This window comes from Acinonyx jubatus, chromosome B3, assembly GCF_027475565.1.
Source record: "Acinonyx jubatus isolate Ajub_Pintada_27869175 chromosome B3, VMU_Ajub_asm_v1.0, whole genome shotgun sequence".
NCBI lineage: Eukaryota > Metazoa > Chordata > Mammalia > Carnivora > Felidae > Acinonyx > Acinonyx jubatus.
The window spans coordinates 38,879,429-38,893,430 of NC_069386.1; the positions used below are offsets into that span (position 1 = coordinate 38,879,429).

The 14,002-nt window shown below is 39.8% G+C and overlaps 2 protein-coding genes across 4 annotated transcripts in view; one reads left to right on the plus strand and one right to left on the minus strand.

Moving 5' to 3' along the window:
* Window positions 1-8,788, plus strand: part of INTS14 (integrator complex subunit 14) — a 30,449-nt gene extending 21,661 nt beyond the window's left edge. For all 3 annotated transcript variants that reach the window (XM_053223862.1, XM_015078203.3, XM_015078198.3), the window contains exons 10-12: window positions 3,830-3,948; window positions 6,137-6,202; window positions 7,891-8,788. In XM_053223862.1, coding sequence (XP_053079837.1) covers window positions 3,830-3,948; window positions 6,137-6,202; window positions 7,891-8,142 — 437 coding nt within the window. In that variant the 3' untranslated portion in view covers window positions 8,143-8,788. The remainder of the gene's footprint in view (window positions 1-3,829; window positions 3,949-6,136; window positions 6,203-7,890) is intronic.
* Window positions 8,789-9,229: 441 nt separating this feature from the next.
* HACD3 (3-hydroxyacyl-CoA dehydratase 3) overlaps window positions 9,230-14,002 on the minus strand; it is a 38,248-nt gene continuing 33,475 nt past the window's right edge. The window contains exons 10-11 of the mRNA XM_015078189.3: window positions 13,527-13,658; window positions 9,230-10,912 (exon numbers count right to left, since the gene is read on the minus strand). Of these exons, the coding sequence (XP_014933675.1) occupies window positions 10,836-10,912; window positions 13,527-13,658 (209 nt within the window). The 3' untranslated portion in view covers window positions 9,230-10,835. The remainder of the gene's footprint in view (window positions 10,913-13,526; window positions 13,659-14,002) is intronic.

A 14,002-nucleotide genomic window follows, 5' to 3' on the forward strand; every position in this document is an offset into this window, starting at 1 on the left:
CCCATTTTTTAATTGGATTATTTGTTTTTCTGGTATTGCATTGTGTAAGTTTTTTATATATTTTTAATATTAACCCCTTATCAGATATATCATTTGCAAATACCTTCTCTCATTCAGTAGGTTGCCTTTTTGTTTTGTTGATGGTTTCCTTTTCCATGCAAAAAGCTTTTTATTTTGGTGTACTCCCAATAGCTTAGTTTTGTTTTTGTTTACCTTGCCTGAGGAGACATACCTAGAAAAATATTTCTATGGCCTATGTCAAAGAAGTTGTTTTTATTTATTTATTTATTTATTTATTTATTTATTTATTTATTTATAGTCACAGCAAGGCATGCAGAACAATACCATTGTTTATACCTTTCCCTCCTACTTCTCATTCTGTTCCTAGAAACAACCACTAACAACTTATAATTTGGGGATGGGTTTTTTTTTTTTGATATTTACATTTCTAATTAATATACATACATAATTATTTCTTAACTTTTTTTTCATTTTAAATGTCATATTTTTGACTTTTTAAGGTTCACTACTTAGCTCTCTTATCAACACCGTCCCAACCCACCCCTCCAAGAAGCACATTTTCCCTTTCTGTATCCTTCCAGTGCGGTTATAGTGTTCTTGGTTGTTCCAGAGTGGTTATAGTGTTCTTGATTGTCCTTGTTAGACGATGTGTTAATTGCACCTAAGCCATGTGGTGTATACCAAGTTACATTTTGTTTTGCAATTCCTTGTTCTCTGCCCCACTTTTTTTTTTTCTAGCAGGCAAAATAAATGTGCAGGTGACCCTTGAATAATATGGGGGTTATAACTTTTAACTCCTCCAAAACTTAACTATTAAGAGCCTACTAATGACTAGAAGCATTACCGATAACAAACAGTTAACACATATTTTGTATGTGTACTATATAATGTATTCTAGAGAAAAGAAAATGTTACTAAGAAAACCCTCAGGAAGAGAAAATACACTTACAGTACTTGTATTTATGGAAGAAATTCTGTGTGTAAGTGGACCTGTGCATTTCAAACCCATGTTGTTCAGAGGTCAGCTGTATCCTAACATGAAAAGGAAGGCAATAATCAGAGAGACACTCCGATCTCTGAGGTTGCTCAGAGACTTCAAGAAATAACTGGGCAAGCAGGCTCTGGGGGCAGCCAGTGGCAGATGAGGGCAGTCCTCCCTCAGGGCTCTCGTGGCCTTCCTCTCTACTTAGTTTTTCTTTGCTCCTTTTTTTGTGTACTTACTGCTAATTCCTACTTTCCTACCTTCCAGGTACATTCTTCCAGTATGTATTTTTGTCAGTTTTTTCTTCCCCTTAGTATCATTTCCCTTCCTCTTGTTTCATAAAGTGAATTGGTTGTTCTCGAGGCCTGTTGGAGAGCTGTCAGCCTTCCCATCTCTCCTCTGGCTCTCCTGTTTCATGACTCCTCCTGAGAAAAGGATACATGGGAAGTAGATGTTTGAAACCTTGCCTATTTGGCAATGTTCGTATTTCATCCCTTACACTCAGTTGATGGTTTTGTTGGAGTTATGGGTTTGGAATCACTTTCCCTTAGAGTTTTGAAGCATAGCTCTATTTTTCCTTTCTGGCTTCCAGTGTTGCTGTTAAGAGTCTAGTGCCATGCTGTCAGGGCTTTGATGCTCTGTTTTCTCTGCACTCCTGGAGGTGCTTCTTTGTGTCCCTTGTGTTCTGGATTTTCAGAATGATGTTCTTAGTTGTTGGTCTCCTCATTCATAGTGCTGGGCATTCAGTGGGCCCTTCCATCTAGCAATTCATGTTCTTCAGTTCTGGAAACATGAATTATGTCTTTGATTTTCCCCTCTCCGTATTCTCTCTTCTCCCTTTCTAGAACATCTGTTTATGATTTTTGTGTATAATTTTCTTCCACCCATTTTTCCATTTTTTTCTAATTCCTGTAAGTTATCTTCAGTTTTACCTTGCAACTGTCTTTTTTTTTTTTTTTTGGTTAATTCTGCTATCATATTTCTTATTTCTAAGAGTCTCCTGTTCTTTATTCATAAATGCAGTATTTTCTGTCTGCCAAGCCAGTTATCACATAAAGTCCCCAAACAATTAGAGGCAGTACAAGATAGACTTTGATCAGGTGTTGAAATGTTTGGTACTGATACTGGGTGCTATAGTAGAAAAGGGTCTAGAGAAAGTACCGTGTGCCAGGAAAACTTGGGACAGATCATGGAGAAGGTGGGATAGGATCAGGACCTAGAGTGTAAGTTTATGGGAGGAACAGTGGCGTTCAGTGGTAGAAAACCTGTTGCTTTTGCAGCCAGGCCCAGCTGGGTCACTGTGAAACCCGTGAAGGTCCAACCTGTCTAACCCTCAGTTTCCTCATCTTTAATGGGACTGATAATATCTACCCTGTAGGGTTGCTCTAAGGAGAGAAGGTCTATATGTAAAATGTTTGACACATAGTTGGAATTTAATAAATATTCTTTATTCTGTAAGTTCCTTGAATCCAGAAAAATATCTTCTCCAGTCACACTAGCAGGTGCTTGCTACATGGTGGGTCGACCATATAGCTCATGAGTGATGTAAGTGAGTAAGGGAATAAATGAATGAGGAAAGGGGAGCACCCCAGGCAGAGGAAATAACAGAAATAGTGGCAGAGAAGTTGGAAATAAACATGTTACATGGAAAAAGACTGCTGGGACCTTGGCCTGGCTAAAAAAGTGTGTGTGTGTGTGTGTGTGTGTGTGTGTGTATGTATGTGTATATATATATATGCACACATACATACATACATACATACATACAAGTATTTACGGAAATAGGTCTGGAAAGCTGGACCAGTACTTCTGGAGAGGCTGGGAGGAGAGGGGACTGACAGGAGTTGTGGGGCCAGTATAAAACATTAAATTACTGACCAGATTGGGGTTAGAGAGCTTCTCACTCAGAGAAACTAGGCTAATTCCAGTTTCCAACATGAACATTTGGGCAAGGGAGTTAAACTCCCTGAACTTGGAGAAATGATTCCTGCTCTGTCTACCCCAGAAGGTGGTAATAATCAGGATAAAATGAGCCAGTAGATGTAAGTATGCTTTGTAAGTTTGTGGCAAAGTTTCATTGGCTCAGGAAGCAAATAGAAAAACAGAAATCCTTGTTTATTCACATGACTGAAAAACAACCTGGCTTTTAATCTTTGGAAACAAGAACTGATAAACTATGATGACCTGGGGTATGTTTCACCAAAAAATATTTTTTATGCTCTTTCTTTAATTTGGCTATATGTAATTTTCCTTTGGAATTTTCTCAGTGCCTAGACTGATGTCCAACCCACGAGCCATTAGATACTTGAGGATATTTAAATTTAATGAAGATAGTAAAATTTAAAATTCAGTTCCTCACTCTAGCCACAAGTCAAGTGTCCAATGGCCGTGTGGTCTAGTGACTGCCATTTGATCATTGTAGTAAATTCTGTTGGAGAGTGCTGGGCTTGACTATATAGAATTGTATTATGTATTTTTATATATTTTTTAAATACGTACTTCAGTATTGTTGCACGTATTTGTATTATTCTCTCTGAACTCAATTTATAAAGCAGATAAGTGAAGCTTGTCTCTTTGAAAACATTAAGCTGTTTTGTTTTGTTTTTTTACCTACATGGGCCTCAGTTGATTGTTTATAGACTTCTACATCAGTGGCTTTCTATTACAAACAGATTCCCTAACCTGAGGGAAGTTAATAGATTTTCTTAATTAGGGAAGTAACAGGATGTAAAAGATTGAATGATTCAAAGAGCTTTTAGCCTAATTGGAAATGTAATTGATTATGTTTTGCCAGATATCATTTTAACAATGTCTTTTTCTTTTAAGATGCTAAAGAAAACCCTTATGGTGAAGATGACAATAAGAGCCCATTCCCCCTGCAGCCCAAAAACAAACGCAGTTATGCCCAGAATGTGACTGTCTGGATCAAACCCAGTGGCCTACAGGTAATACTACCATTCAGGTTGCTTTCCACTGGGCACAGGAGGAGGGATTCTGGCAAGCAGGCAGACCTTTGATTTGATTTTCCTTTCCTTTGATACTTAGTAATTCATTTACTTCTAATGTTTGTCATTATTTCCAAAAAAAGAATTGAGGTGGCCTACAGTAAAACACGTATGCAGCAAAATCACTTCTTAGAAAATTTAGAGCAGTAAAAAACCTGGAGGAAGAGGAGAGACAATTGTGCCAGGAACCCAAGGCAAATGATAATTATATTTGAGCAATTTGGCTCTGAGCTTCCTGCTACCAAGGTCAAAAAAGCAACATGTAGGATTATATGGTTTTTCTGGTCTGATAAAAGGAGGCATGTCGGTTCTAGAGAGATACATTTTCCTGGCATTGAATTTCAGTGTAAAATTTTTGACATAGTGAGGCATTGACATAATGGGTTTTTATCTTTAACAACAGTTTTGAGAAAGATATAAAAATCTCTATGGGGTTATTTCTTCTGTCCCCACAGTAGAACCCAAGCAATGGCATTACACTTTAATTCTACAAACACACTTCCATGGGAAGCTAAGATGATACTGTCACAAGGTATGTTGCTTTCAGGCAAGGTACTCAGTGATGCTTCTCCTTCCACTGACATATAGTCCTTTCTGCCTGTTTTTAAAAATCATTTTTGAGCCTTTTTTCTCATTTGAGCACCATCTTCTTTTTCTTTGTTCCTCCAATGAATTCAACCTAAGCCAAATGAGAAGAGGCGGTTAGGCCACCTGACAAGGGAAATACCTTTGGCTGATGGCACAGTTTCTTTTAGCCCCCTCTCCGTGGAGACTGGACATGTCCTGTCGTGGCTAAGAGGGTAGGGGTTTTGTTGGAAAATCAGGTTCTCTCTTTCCTGCCATCCTTGATCCCAGCACTCCCCTGTCACGAGGATTGCTGATTTTTTTCTTAAATTACTTTTTATATTTTGTTTTGGTCTGGTTGTATATATTTTTTAAGTTTATTTATTTTGAGAGAGAGAGAGAGAGAGCAGGCAGAGGAGGGGCAGAGAAGGAAGTGGGAGAGAGAGAATCCCAAGCAGGCTACACGCTGTCAGTGTAGAGCCCGATGTGGGGCTCAAACTCATGAAACTGTGAGATCATGACCTGAGCCAAAACCACTTAACCTAACTGAGCCACCCAGGCACCCTTGGATGAATTTTTTAATTGTGAAATACACATAACATAAAAGTTATCATTTAAGCCATTTTAAACCATTCAGTGGCATTTAGTACAACCATAATGTTATATAACCATCATCACTGTGCAGCTCTAGAACATTTTCATCACCCCAAAAGGAAACCCTGTACCCATTAAGCAAGTCACTCTACATTCCTGACTTCCCCCAGCCCGTGACAACCACTAATCTGCTTTTTGTCTCTATGGATTTGCCTAGTCTAGATATTTCATATAAATAGCCTCATATAATGTGTGGGTTTTTGTGTTTGGCTTCCTTCACTTAGCTTAATGTTTTCAGTGTTCATATATCTTGTAGCATGTATCAGTACTTCATTTCTTTTGATGATGGCTACATTTATCCATTCATTCAGTTGACAAACATTTGAATTGTTTGCGCCTTTTGACTATTGTGAATAATGCTCCTGTGAATATTTGTCAGAATTTTTTTTCTTTTGTTGCTGTGCTGTTGTCATAACTAAGAAATCATTACCAATCTAAGGTCATGAGGGTTTACCCCTGTGTTTTCTTCCAAGAATTTTGTAGTTTTTCCTCTTACATTTAGGTCTCTGAAGCATTTTGAGTTAATTTTTTTGTATATGGTGTGAAGCAAGGGTCCAGCTTCATTCTTTTACATGTGGATATCCAGTTGTTCTGGCACCATTTGTTGAAGAGAGTATTATTCTTTTCCCCCAGGTCTTGGTGCCCTGGCCAAAAAGCAGCTGGCCATAGATATATGAGTTTACTGGGTTTGTTTTTGTGAGACAAGTTCATTTCTGTCACCAAGGGGATTTATTATCAAACATTTTGAAGGAGGGAGGTGCTTTACTAATGTTGAACAGAACAGTGACATTAACTCACAAGAGATTCTCTGTTCCCATATTCATTTCTCTAAACATTTAGGGATATCCTTTTGTATTCTTATCCCTGTTACCACAGAATCCTTATGTTGAAATCTTTTTACCCTTGACAGACAGACGTACAGAAGATTTTAAGAAATGCAAGGAAACTACCTGAAAAAACACAGACATTCTATAAGGTAAGACTGTCAGAATTATAGTGGAAAAGGGTGGGCCCTGGGAAGTGTGCCAAAATAAATGGTTCACAGCAGTTATGAATGTGGGGTGGCCGAGTGAACATGGACAGGAATTAGAAATGTTTAGCTTATGCCTCAGTTTTTTCCTTGATAAAGTCAATAGAAATGATAGGTCCACTGCTGACCCAAAATCTAAGAAGTGGATGTGTTTAAATGGCCTGGTTCTGTGCAGAAGGGCTCCTCCGTATTGGTGCTGCTGTGAATGGCTGAGGGAAGGAGTTGAAAGAACCTGTGGGTCAAAGCCCTTAACCCCTGTCACCACTCTCCTGTGAGTATCCAGCCAAACCCCAGGCAGCCAGGATGACTTCCTGGGATGGTGATCTCCCAAAGCATTCTTACTGTACCAGAGAAGCTGCTCCCAGGAATGACTATTAACATTGCACTTTTATGAGTTGCAAAAGGACGGCCCTCTGGAATCCTGTCTAGCTGAATCCAGAACAGTTGGTGGAGGGGATAAAGTTACAAGGAGGGGAGTTGAGGGGGTAATTTAAGTACACTCCTTGTTTCTCCCCTGTCCATCTGGTGTTTGGCCAGAATTAAATTAAGTGGCAGTGTGAGGTATGCCGTGTTGTCACTTGTAGCCTAGCTACTAATATATTATGGTGCGCATAACGTACCCCAGGCTAGCATCTCTTCCCAGAGAATATACGTGCTACTCTGTCTGGGTGTTATCTCATTACCTTCATGTCACTGGTGTCTTCAAACCTAATTGTGGCAAAGAAGAGCAACCTTAATCAGAGTTCAAACAGCTGCTCAGTCCACCATGCCCTCCCTCCCCATGAAGCTGAGCTCACACAGGCCCTTGATGACCACTATTTGGCTATAGTCCCTTTCTCCCCTACACACGATTGTCGGCCGTCTATCCAGATGGCACGCTTTACTTTCGCCTTCTTCTGAACTTTTCACCCGTTCACAGATGATAGTAGAGAGGTGGTCAGAAAGCCCACTTCTTTTCTGGTTTTATATAATCCCACACACCAGATGTGGAAGGGCCTCTTTTTGTTGGGCAAGAGTCAGCCCCTCCTGTGGGCAAGGACGAGGTCATCCTTCTTGTTTTATAAATGAGACCACTGAGACCTAGAGAGGCTACACAGCTTGCCTAGATTGCACTGCTAAGTGGTTTTAGAGGCACTTTGTATTTCTCTTGCTTCCATCCACTGCCCGGCCCTTCTTTTTATGGCAGTCTCTCAAGTCAGACTTCTTGAATCCTCCAGAGCCTCCTCCAAGCGTGTTGTTATTTGGCCTGAGGCCCATCCAGAGAGGAGGTACCAGAGGGTTCAGAGCCCTCTGAGGTTTGAGGCATGCCTTTTCCATACCTGAGTAACAGGGGAAAGGTAATCCTCCTGAGAGTTACAAGTGAATGGTGTGCGACAAGGGTCTCTTCATGTTTGGTGTAAGCGCTCAGTCTGCCAGCTTTCTGATTGCCTGTAGAGGACCTGGTCGTGTCATCACATTCTCTTGTTATTGGCATCTCTGTATGAGCATTTGTTCTCCTATAAAAATGCTCACTTAAGTTCGGAGATCAAGGAAAACTTATTCTAAGCTGAGCATTTAGAAAGTACGTGATAAGGAAAATGCATTTCAGGAACATTGGTTTTTTTGTTTTTGTTTTCTTTTTAATCTTGTTTCAGGAGCTAAACCGTTTACGAAAGGCTGCCCTGGCATTTGGTTTCCTGGACCTGCTCAAAGGGGTGGCTGACATGCTGGAAAGGGAGTGCACACTGCTGCCCGACACAGCGCACCCAGACGCTGCATTCCAGTTGACCCATGCTGCCCAGCAACTCAAGCTCGCCAGTACCGGCACCTCCGAGTATGCTGGGTATGAGCACAACATCACACCTTTGCACACAGACTTCTCCGGAAGCAGCACTGAAAGAATGTAAAGCTGACTTTGGGAGCCTGCCTTCTTTTGTCATTCCAGGTGAAAATGATTTAGGGTAAAAACTTTTTAGTTTGTTCACCTCTGCAGGAGCCACCCGAAGAACTCCGAGGCTGTCTCAGAAGCACCACTTGCTGGTTTCAGTGACTCTGCTAGAGTCTGAGGGAGGTTCCGAAGAGTGGTTGCCAGTTTGGGCTTTGACTTTAGCTTTTGGGGGCTGAGTCTTTAAGCCCAAACAAACGCTGTTGCTCCCGCAATGGGCACATCTCAGAAACTTAAAGGACTGTTGAGCACAGAGCTCTCTCCCACTTCCTCAGGAAATCTAACCAGCAAGGGCTCTCCAGCTTCCTGAAAGGCACCTTTTTCCTCTTCTCTCTCAACCATAAGGACACTTTCAGGCTCCTGTCCTTAGAATGAGTAGCCCAGACTGTCTGGGGCTTGCTAAATACAAGCCCAACACCTAATTAAGCTTCAGAACTTTCCTTAGAACTTGGGCAAAAACTTGGTGGTAACCCTTTGGTGCTTTTGGTATGTCTTGAGATACAGACTTTTAAACAGCAACCATAAATGTATAAAATGATTCCTGTTTCTTCAAGTTGTTTTTTTTTTTTTTTAATGAAAATAAAATACTTGATTTTCTATGAAATGGAGTCACTGGGAAGCTAATGGGTCTTTGCCTTTTGGTCTGTCCTATCACCTGTGTATAATTTCGGCTTCCTAAGCAGCACAGGTTCATAAGTCCCCAGAGTTCCTTGGGTTCCATATGGACTTCCTTGTTTCTGACATTGGTTAGGTCTCTGCCTAAGCCAGGTTCCACCCGTGGATTCTGACGGATCACTGTGGTCAGTTACAGTACCTTTTCATTAGCTAGCTTCATGATATTAGGCAAGTCACATAACTTCACTAAGCTTTGTTTATGTCATCGATACTTTTCAAATTGTTCTGTGGACTTCCTAAGGTATTACTCCCTCCCTCGGGCTTTAACCCGAGCAACCATTTTAACATGCTATATAATGTTTTCCCTGAACAAAGGACAATGTTATCATTAACAACCTGAAAACCTATCAGACTAAATGATCTTTAAACACAAGTTATTAGGATTTTGATTGTAAATGTTTAATAGAAATACACAATCTTTTGCTTTCTCAGACAGCAATAAAGGAGTTTTAACAATCACTAAGAATACAGGATTCTGCCACAAAGATGCAGCATATACTGCAAAGCTGATCTGTCCAAATAAACATAGAAAGTCAATTGAAAGAACAACGGAAGTTAAACAAGTGTTGACAGAAGTTACAGACATGCAAAATACCCTTCAGTGCAGTGAACTTATAAAAATAAAAATCAGCCAGCCTATGCTAATCAGATGTTTTTAGGTCAAACCAAGTTTCCATATTGGACTCAGAGAAACAGCATAACTCACTGAGTCCCCCTTTCCCAAGAACAGTAGGAATGGCAGAACAGAAAGAGCTATCATGCTCTTAAATTCTTTAATACAAGCATTACTTCTAACATATTTTACTTGGTTAACTTGGAATGTATTAGAGGAAACAATGTTTTTGACAATGACCAAACTTTACAACGTCTGGATTTTCCTCAGTTCCTCTGTTGGTGGGTTTCCTGCCAGGAAGCTTTGTTAAGCTTCTCCAGCCAAAGTTCTCACTCTGTTTTTACCGTCTGACGGCAGACAGGTGAAACCAAAGAAAGCAGGTGTTTTTGAGGTCAGTTCTACCAGTCACTCTGACAGGTACACGAGTAAATGGACTCAGCCAGTGCAGGGGATGATAGCAAGGTTTTTTATGTATGTGCACAGCCTGAGGCCATTTTGTAGGTCTGTTTTGTCTGCTCCCAGGTTGCCACAGGCTGCACTGCCAGCCGCTGTCTTACTGCCAGTTTCACCCTCTGACACCCTGTAGCCATTTGGGTTTGGAACTCTTATAATCTCATTGTTTTCTAACTAATGTTTCATCTTTCTCTAGTGTTGAAAATAGTTCTGATTTAGCCAGGAATGAAGTAAGTGATCATGGTGTTCCAAGGTTCTGACCGGTTTCTCCCAAATCATTCCATGCCTCTCCCGTGCACACACAGGTAAGCACGTAGCAGGTGGTGTTAGAGGCCAAAAGATTCAGAGGTAATAGGTGTTCTCTAGCTCCACTCAGACTCAGAAATGTTTTATCAATGACTGAGTTGAACTTGATTTTCCAAAAATCAATGCCACCCCACTTAACAAGCAACTCCTTGGATACAGAATGTATCCAAGGTCCTGCCTGAGTCACTTTCACAGCCCCCTGTAGAGGCAACAGTGGTTTTTTTCTTGCAAGCAACAGCTGAAAAGAACAATTCCCAGCTATAAGAATGGCCAGTACCTGGTAGGGTTAGGGCACTGAAGAAATATCTCTGGCCCGTGTGAGAGTGACAGGACAAGGAGTGTGTGGGGGTAGGGCTGAGTCTTTTGCGGTCATTAATGGAACACACAAGAACAAACCTGTCCTCAGATACCAGGAACCCATGTCATGCAAGTACTACACTAAGATAGTTCGGTAAATTCAGGAATGTTATGGGGGAAAAGGGAAGATAGCTTCACTGAGAATTTAATCATTTAACTTTAAAAAAACTTTTACATCAGTACAAGAAGGTAAAACTGTAAGAATTATAGATTAGGCTCAAACTGGCAAGGAATCCTCTCAATCTTTGTTTTCAGTGGACCTTTTTCTTTTTTTGTCCATAGCGCCGCCTGCGCTGTTTATAAAGGTGACGAAAATTTATGTACAACCCTGAAAAAGAAAAGAAGCCAGTGAGAAAAGGGAATCTTGGTCTGTATTTATAACCAGAAGCTCTTGGGGCAAGGACAGTCTCTAGATGTCTGCCTGTCCTATCCACCAGCACTGTGCTCACTGTAGGTGCTCAGAAATTACAGCTTTGAACCAAGTTATTATCAATGCACTGGAGACCCTTCATTTTCTCCCCAGAGGGTTTATAATTTAACTTCCCTCCCATATTCTAATATGAAAATTTTCAAACATGCTGCAAGATTAAAATACTGTACAGTGAACACCACCTAGATTTAAACTTTAAGTTTTTATTATATTCGTCTGAGCACATGCCCACTCCCACCTCATCTTTGATGTATTTCACTGTAAGTAGCACACATCAGTATACTTCACCCCGAAACATTCCATTAATTAGAGTTCAGTTTTCTTTTTTTCTTCCTTTTAAGGTAAGATTTACACAAAATTAAATATACAAACCTTAAGTATAAAAACAACCCTATTTTTAGTTCAATTTTTAATATAATAACGTGTATTAAGCACTACTCTAAAAGGTATGAAATGCTTTTCTAGGAAGGAAATTCGAAAATGCAGGATTTCAGAGTCAGAAAAAACTTTCTAATCCTACTTGACTACTAACTAGTTCTATGGCTTAGCCTCACCTCAGTTTCCTCGTTGTACAAGGTTAAAAACACCTATGTTACAGGATTACTAAGCATGTGTATTTGGAAAAGCACCTTGATCTATATGCAAATGTAACTGTAGTACTGCTTCTAAATTATGCAAATTTGAGATTTCATTCTGACAGATAAGAACCACATTATTCATTGCAAGCAAACTAAATAGGAGTATAAAACCTCGTAAATTAGAGTGTATAACAATATAACCTGAAGAAAAGCCACTAAAGTTAATGCACATTAAAACACTTCTACTCTTCTAACTTTTCTAGTAAAGTATTTTAAGGGTCTTTCCAATACTTCTTCCTCTTTTAACACTTTCAGCATCATGCCTCATGGAGCCTAGTTGCAGTAAACCAGATTTATTTATCCAGTAATAGGGATAAAGAATTTTTTTAATGAGTGCATCTTCCAAATTGAAGCTTACTCCCTTCAAGGGCCAAACATTTTAACATTTCTGGTTAGAAATCTTTCTAAAATAAATGATACCCTCTCTGAATTAGGAAAGGAGAAATTGCATAAAATTTAACCTTTGGCAAATGATCTACACCCATACTGTGCTTCTGCCACGTGCTGATACCTGGAGGCCCTCCTAAAGGGTATGTGATCAGTACTAACTGATCAAGACCACTGAGCTTTTGGGGTTCTTGGGTTTACTTTTTGTGGTCTTCCTCTCACTGGGGTAGCCACCACGATGGTCCCCAGTGATCCTACCTTCTGGGATCTCACCCTTGTGTATCCCCTCCTGTCCTCTACTAGGTTGGTCTGTGTAGCCAACAGAATATGGCAGAAGTGATGGTATGTCACTTCTGATACAAATGAGTCAAATCAACATGGTGTATACCTTACTTTACGCAATGTTATATGTCAAATATATTTCAATAAAAAATAGATAAAATTTAAAAACAAAAAAGAATGTGGCTTCTGCCTCTCAGACCACTTGTTCTGGGGGAAAGCCATGTCACGAGCAGCCACATGGAGATGTACTGTGGCAAGAAACTGAAGCCTCCTGTCTACAGCTACATGTGTGAGCTTGGAGCAGATCCTCCAGCCCCAGTCAAGTCTGCAGAAACTGCAGTCCCCACTGGGCTGACAGACTGACTGAACCCTCAGGAGGGACCCTGAGCCACCCAGCTAGACTGCTTTCTGACCCTCAGAAACATTGAGAGATAACAAACGTTTGCTGTCTTAAGCAACTAAGTTTTGGGGTAATTGGTTACACAGCAATAGATAACTAACATAGTATCCGCTCTCATATCCTGTTGCTAGAAGAGCAGACAGCCATACTTATTTAGGGCCACCTTAAGATTTTTGAGAACTAAAACAGAAATATATAGATTAAAATGCATTAGAACTTTATCTAAAGTAAACAGTCCTTACAGTTAGGAAGACTTTTAAATTTCTCATATTTTCAATAATTAGGTTTGCTTCTTTTAATTCTTAGTTTTTATGAATTAAGGCAAGAATTTATGATTTTATATAAAAGTAAGTTAATATATAAGCAGGTTTTACATAAGGAACAGGGTGGGGGCTAAGGGAGCTTTCCTATTGTTAAGTAGAAGGCTTTATGACATCTCTTGGCTGCTCAGAAGCCTTTACTGCCTTCTTCCTTCCTTGCTGCCAGTGGTATTACCACCTCTGTGAACTCGAGATAAGGAATGTGTCAGTGAAATTATTAAAATGAGCTTCTTAAAAGAGTTTCTTACATTGTTTTAAACATGAAATATGGTGAACTCCCAATGACCAAGAAGATAACCACTGGAGATTTGGAACATACACGTAGCATATTCTTGTGGGTCCGTTTTATACAAGTAATGTTTTTCTAACTCTACACTACTCTTCTAGAAAGAAAATCCCTAATAAGGACTTGGAAAACTTTGAATCATTTAATTCTACTCTCTAAGAAGTGACTGGAAAAAGTCTATTACAGAGCCAATACTTACCTAAAAATAATATTATGAGATAAATCTGAAGAAAAAAGGAAAATCTAACTTTGATTTTCACTGGATATGGCAATGTGAAACTGAATCTTCCTGTTTCATTGAATACTGGAATGGACTGGATCACTGAGACAGCTGAGAGCAGAAATAACTTGTCAGAAACAAATGAAATACAGTCCCATCTAGCCTCCTTAATACAGAGGGCTCGTGCCTCTTCCATTCCCCACCGCCCTAGTTTTCATGTGATAACCCTCCATGCTGACAAAAGGAAGATGAATGAAGAACAGTCATTTTGATAGCACTGAGATTCAGTCTTCTCTAAAATGGAGAGAAAAAGCCCTACTTGACCCACCCACTAGGTGTGTGTTGGATAAAATGAAGTTGTCGCTAAGAACCTGCTTTGGAAAATTTTAAATACCATATAAATAGGAAGCATACAATACATGAACTTCCAAACTTTACAAATACATGAGCTTCCA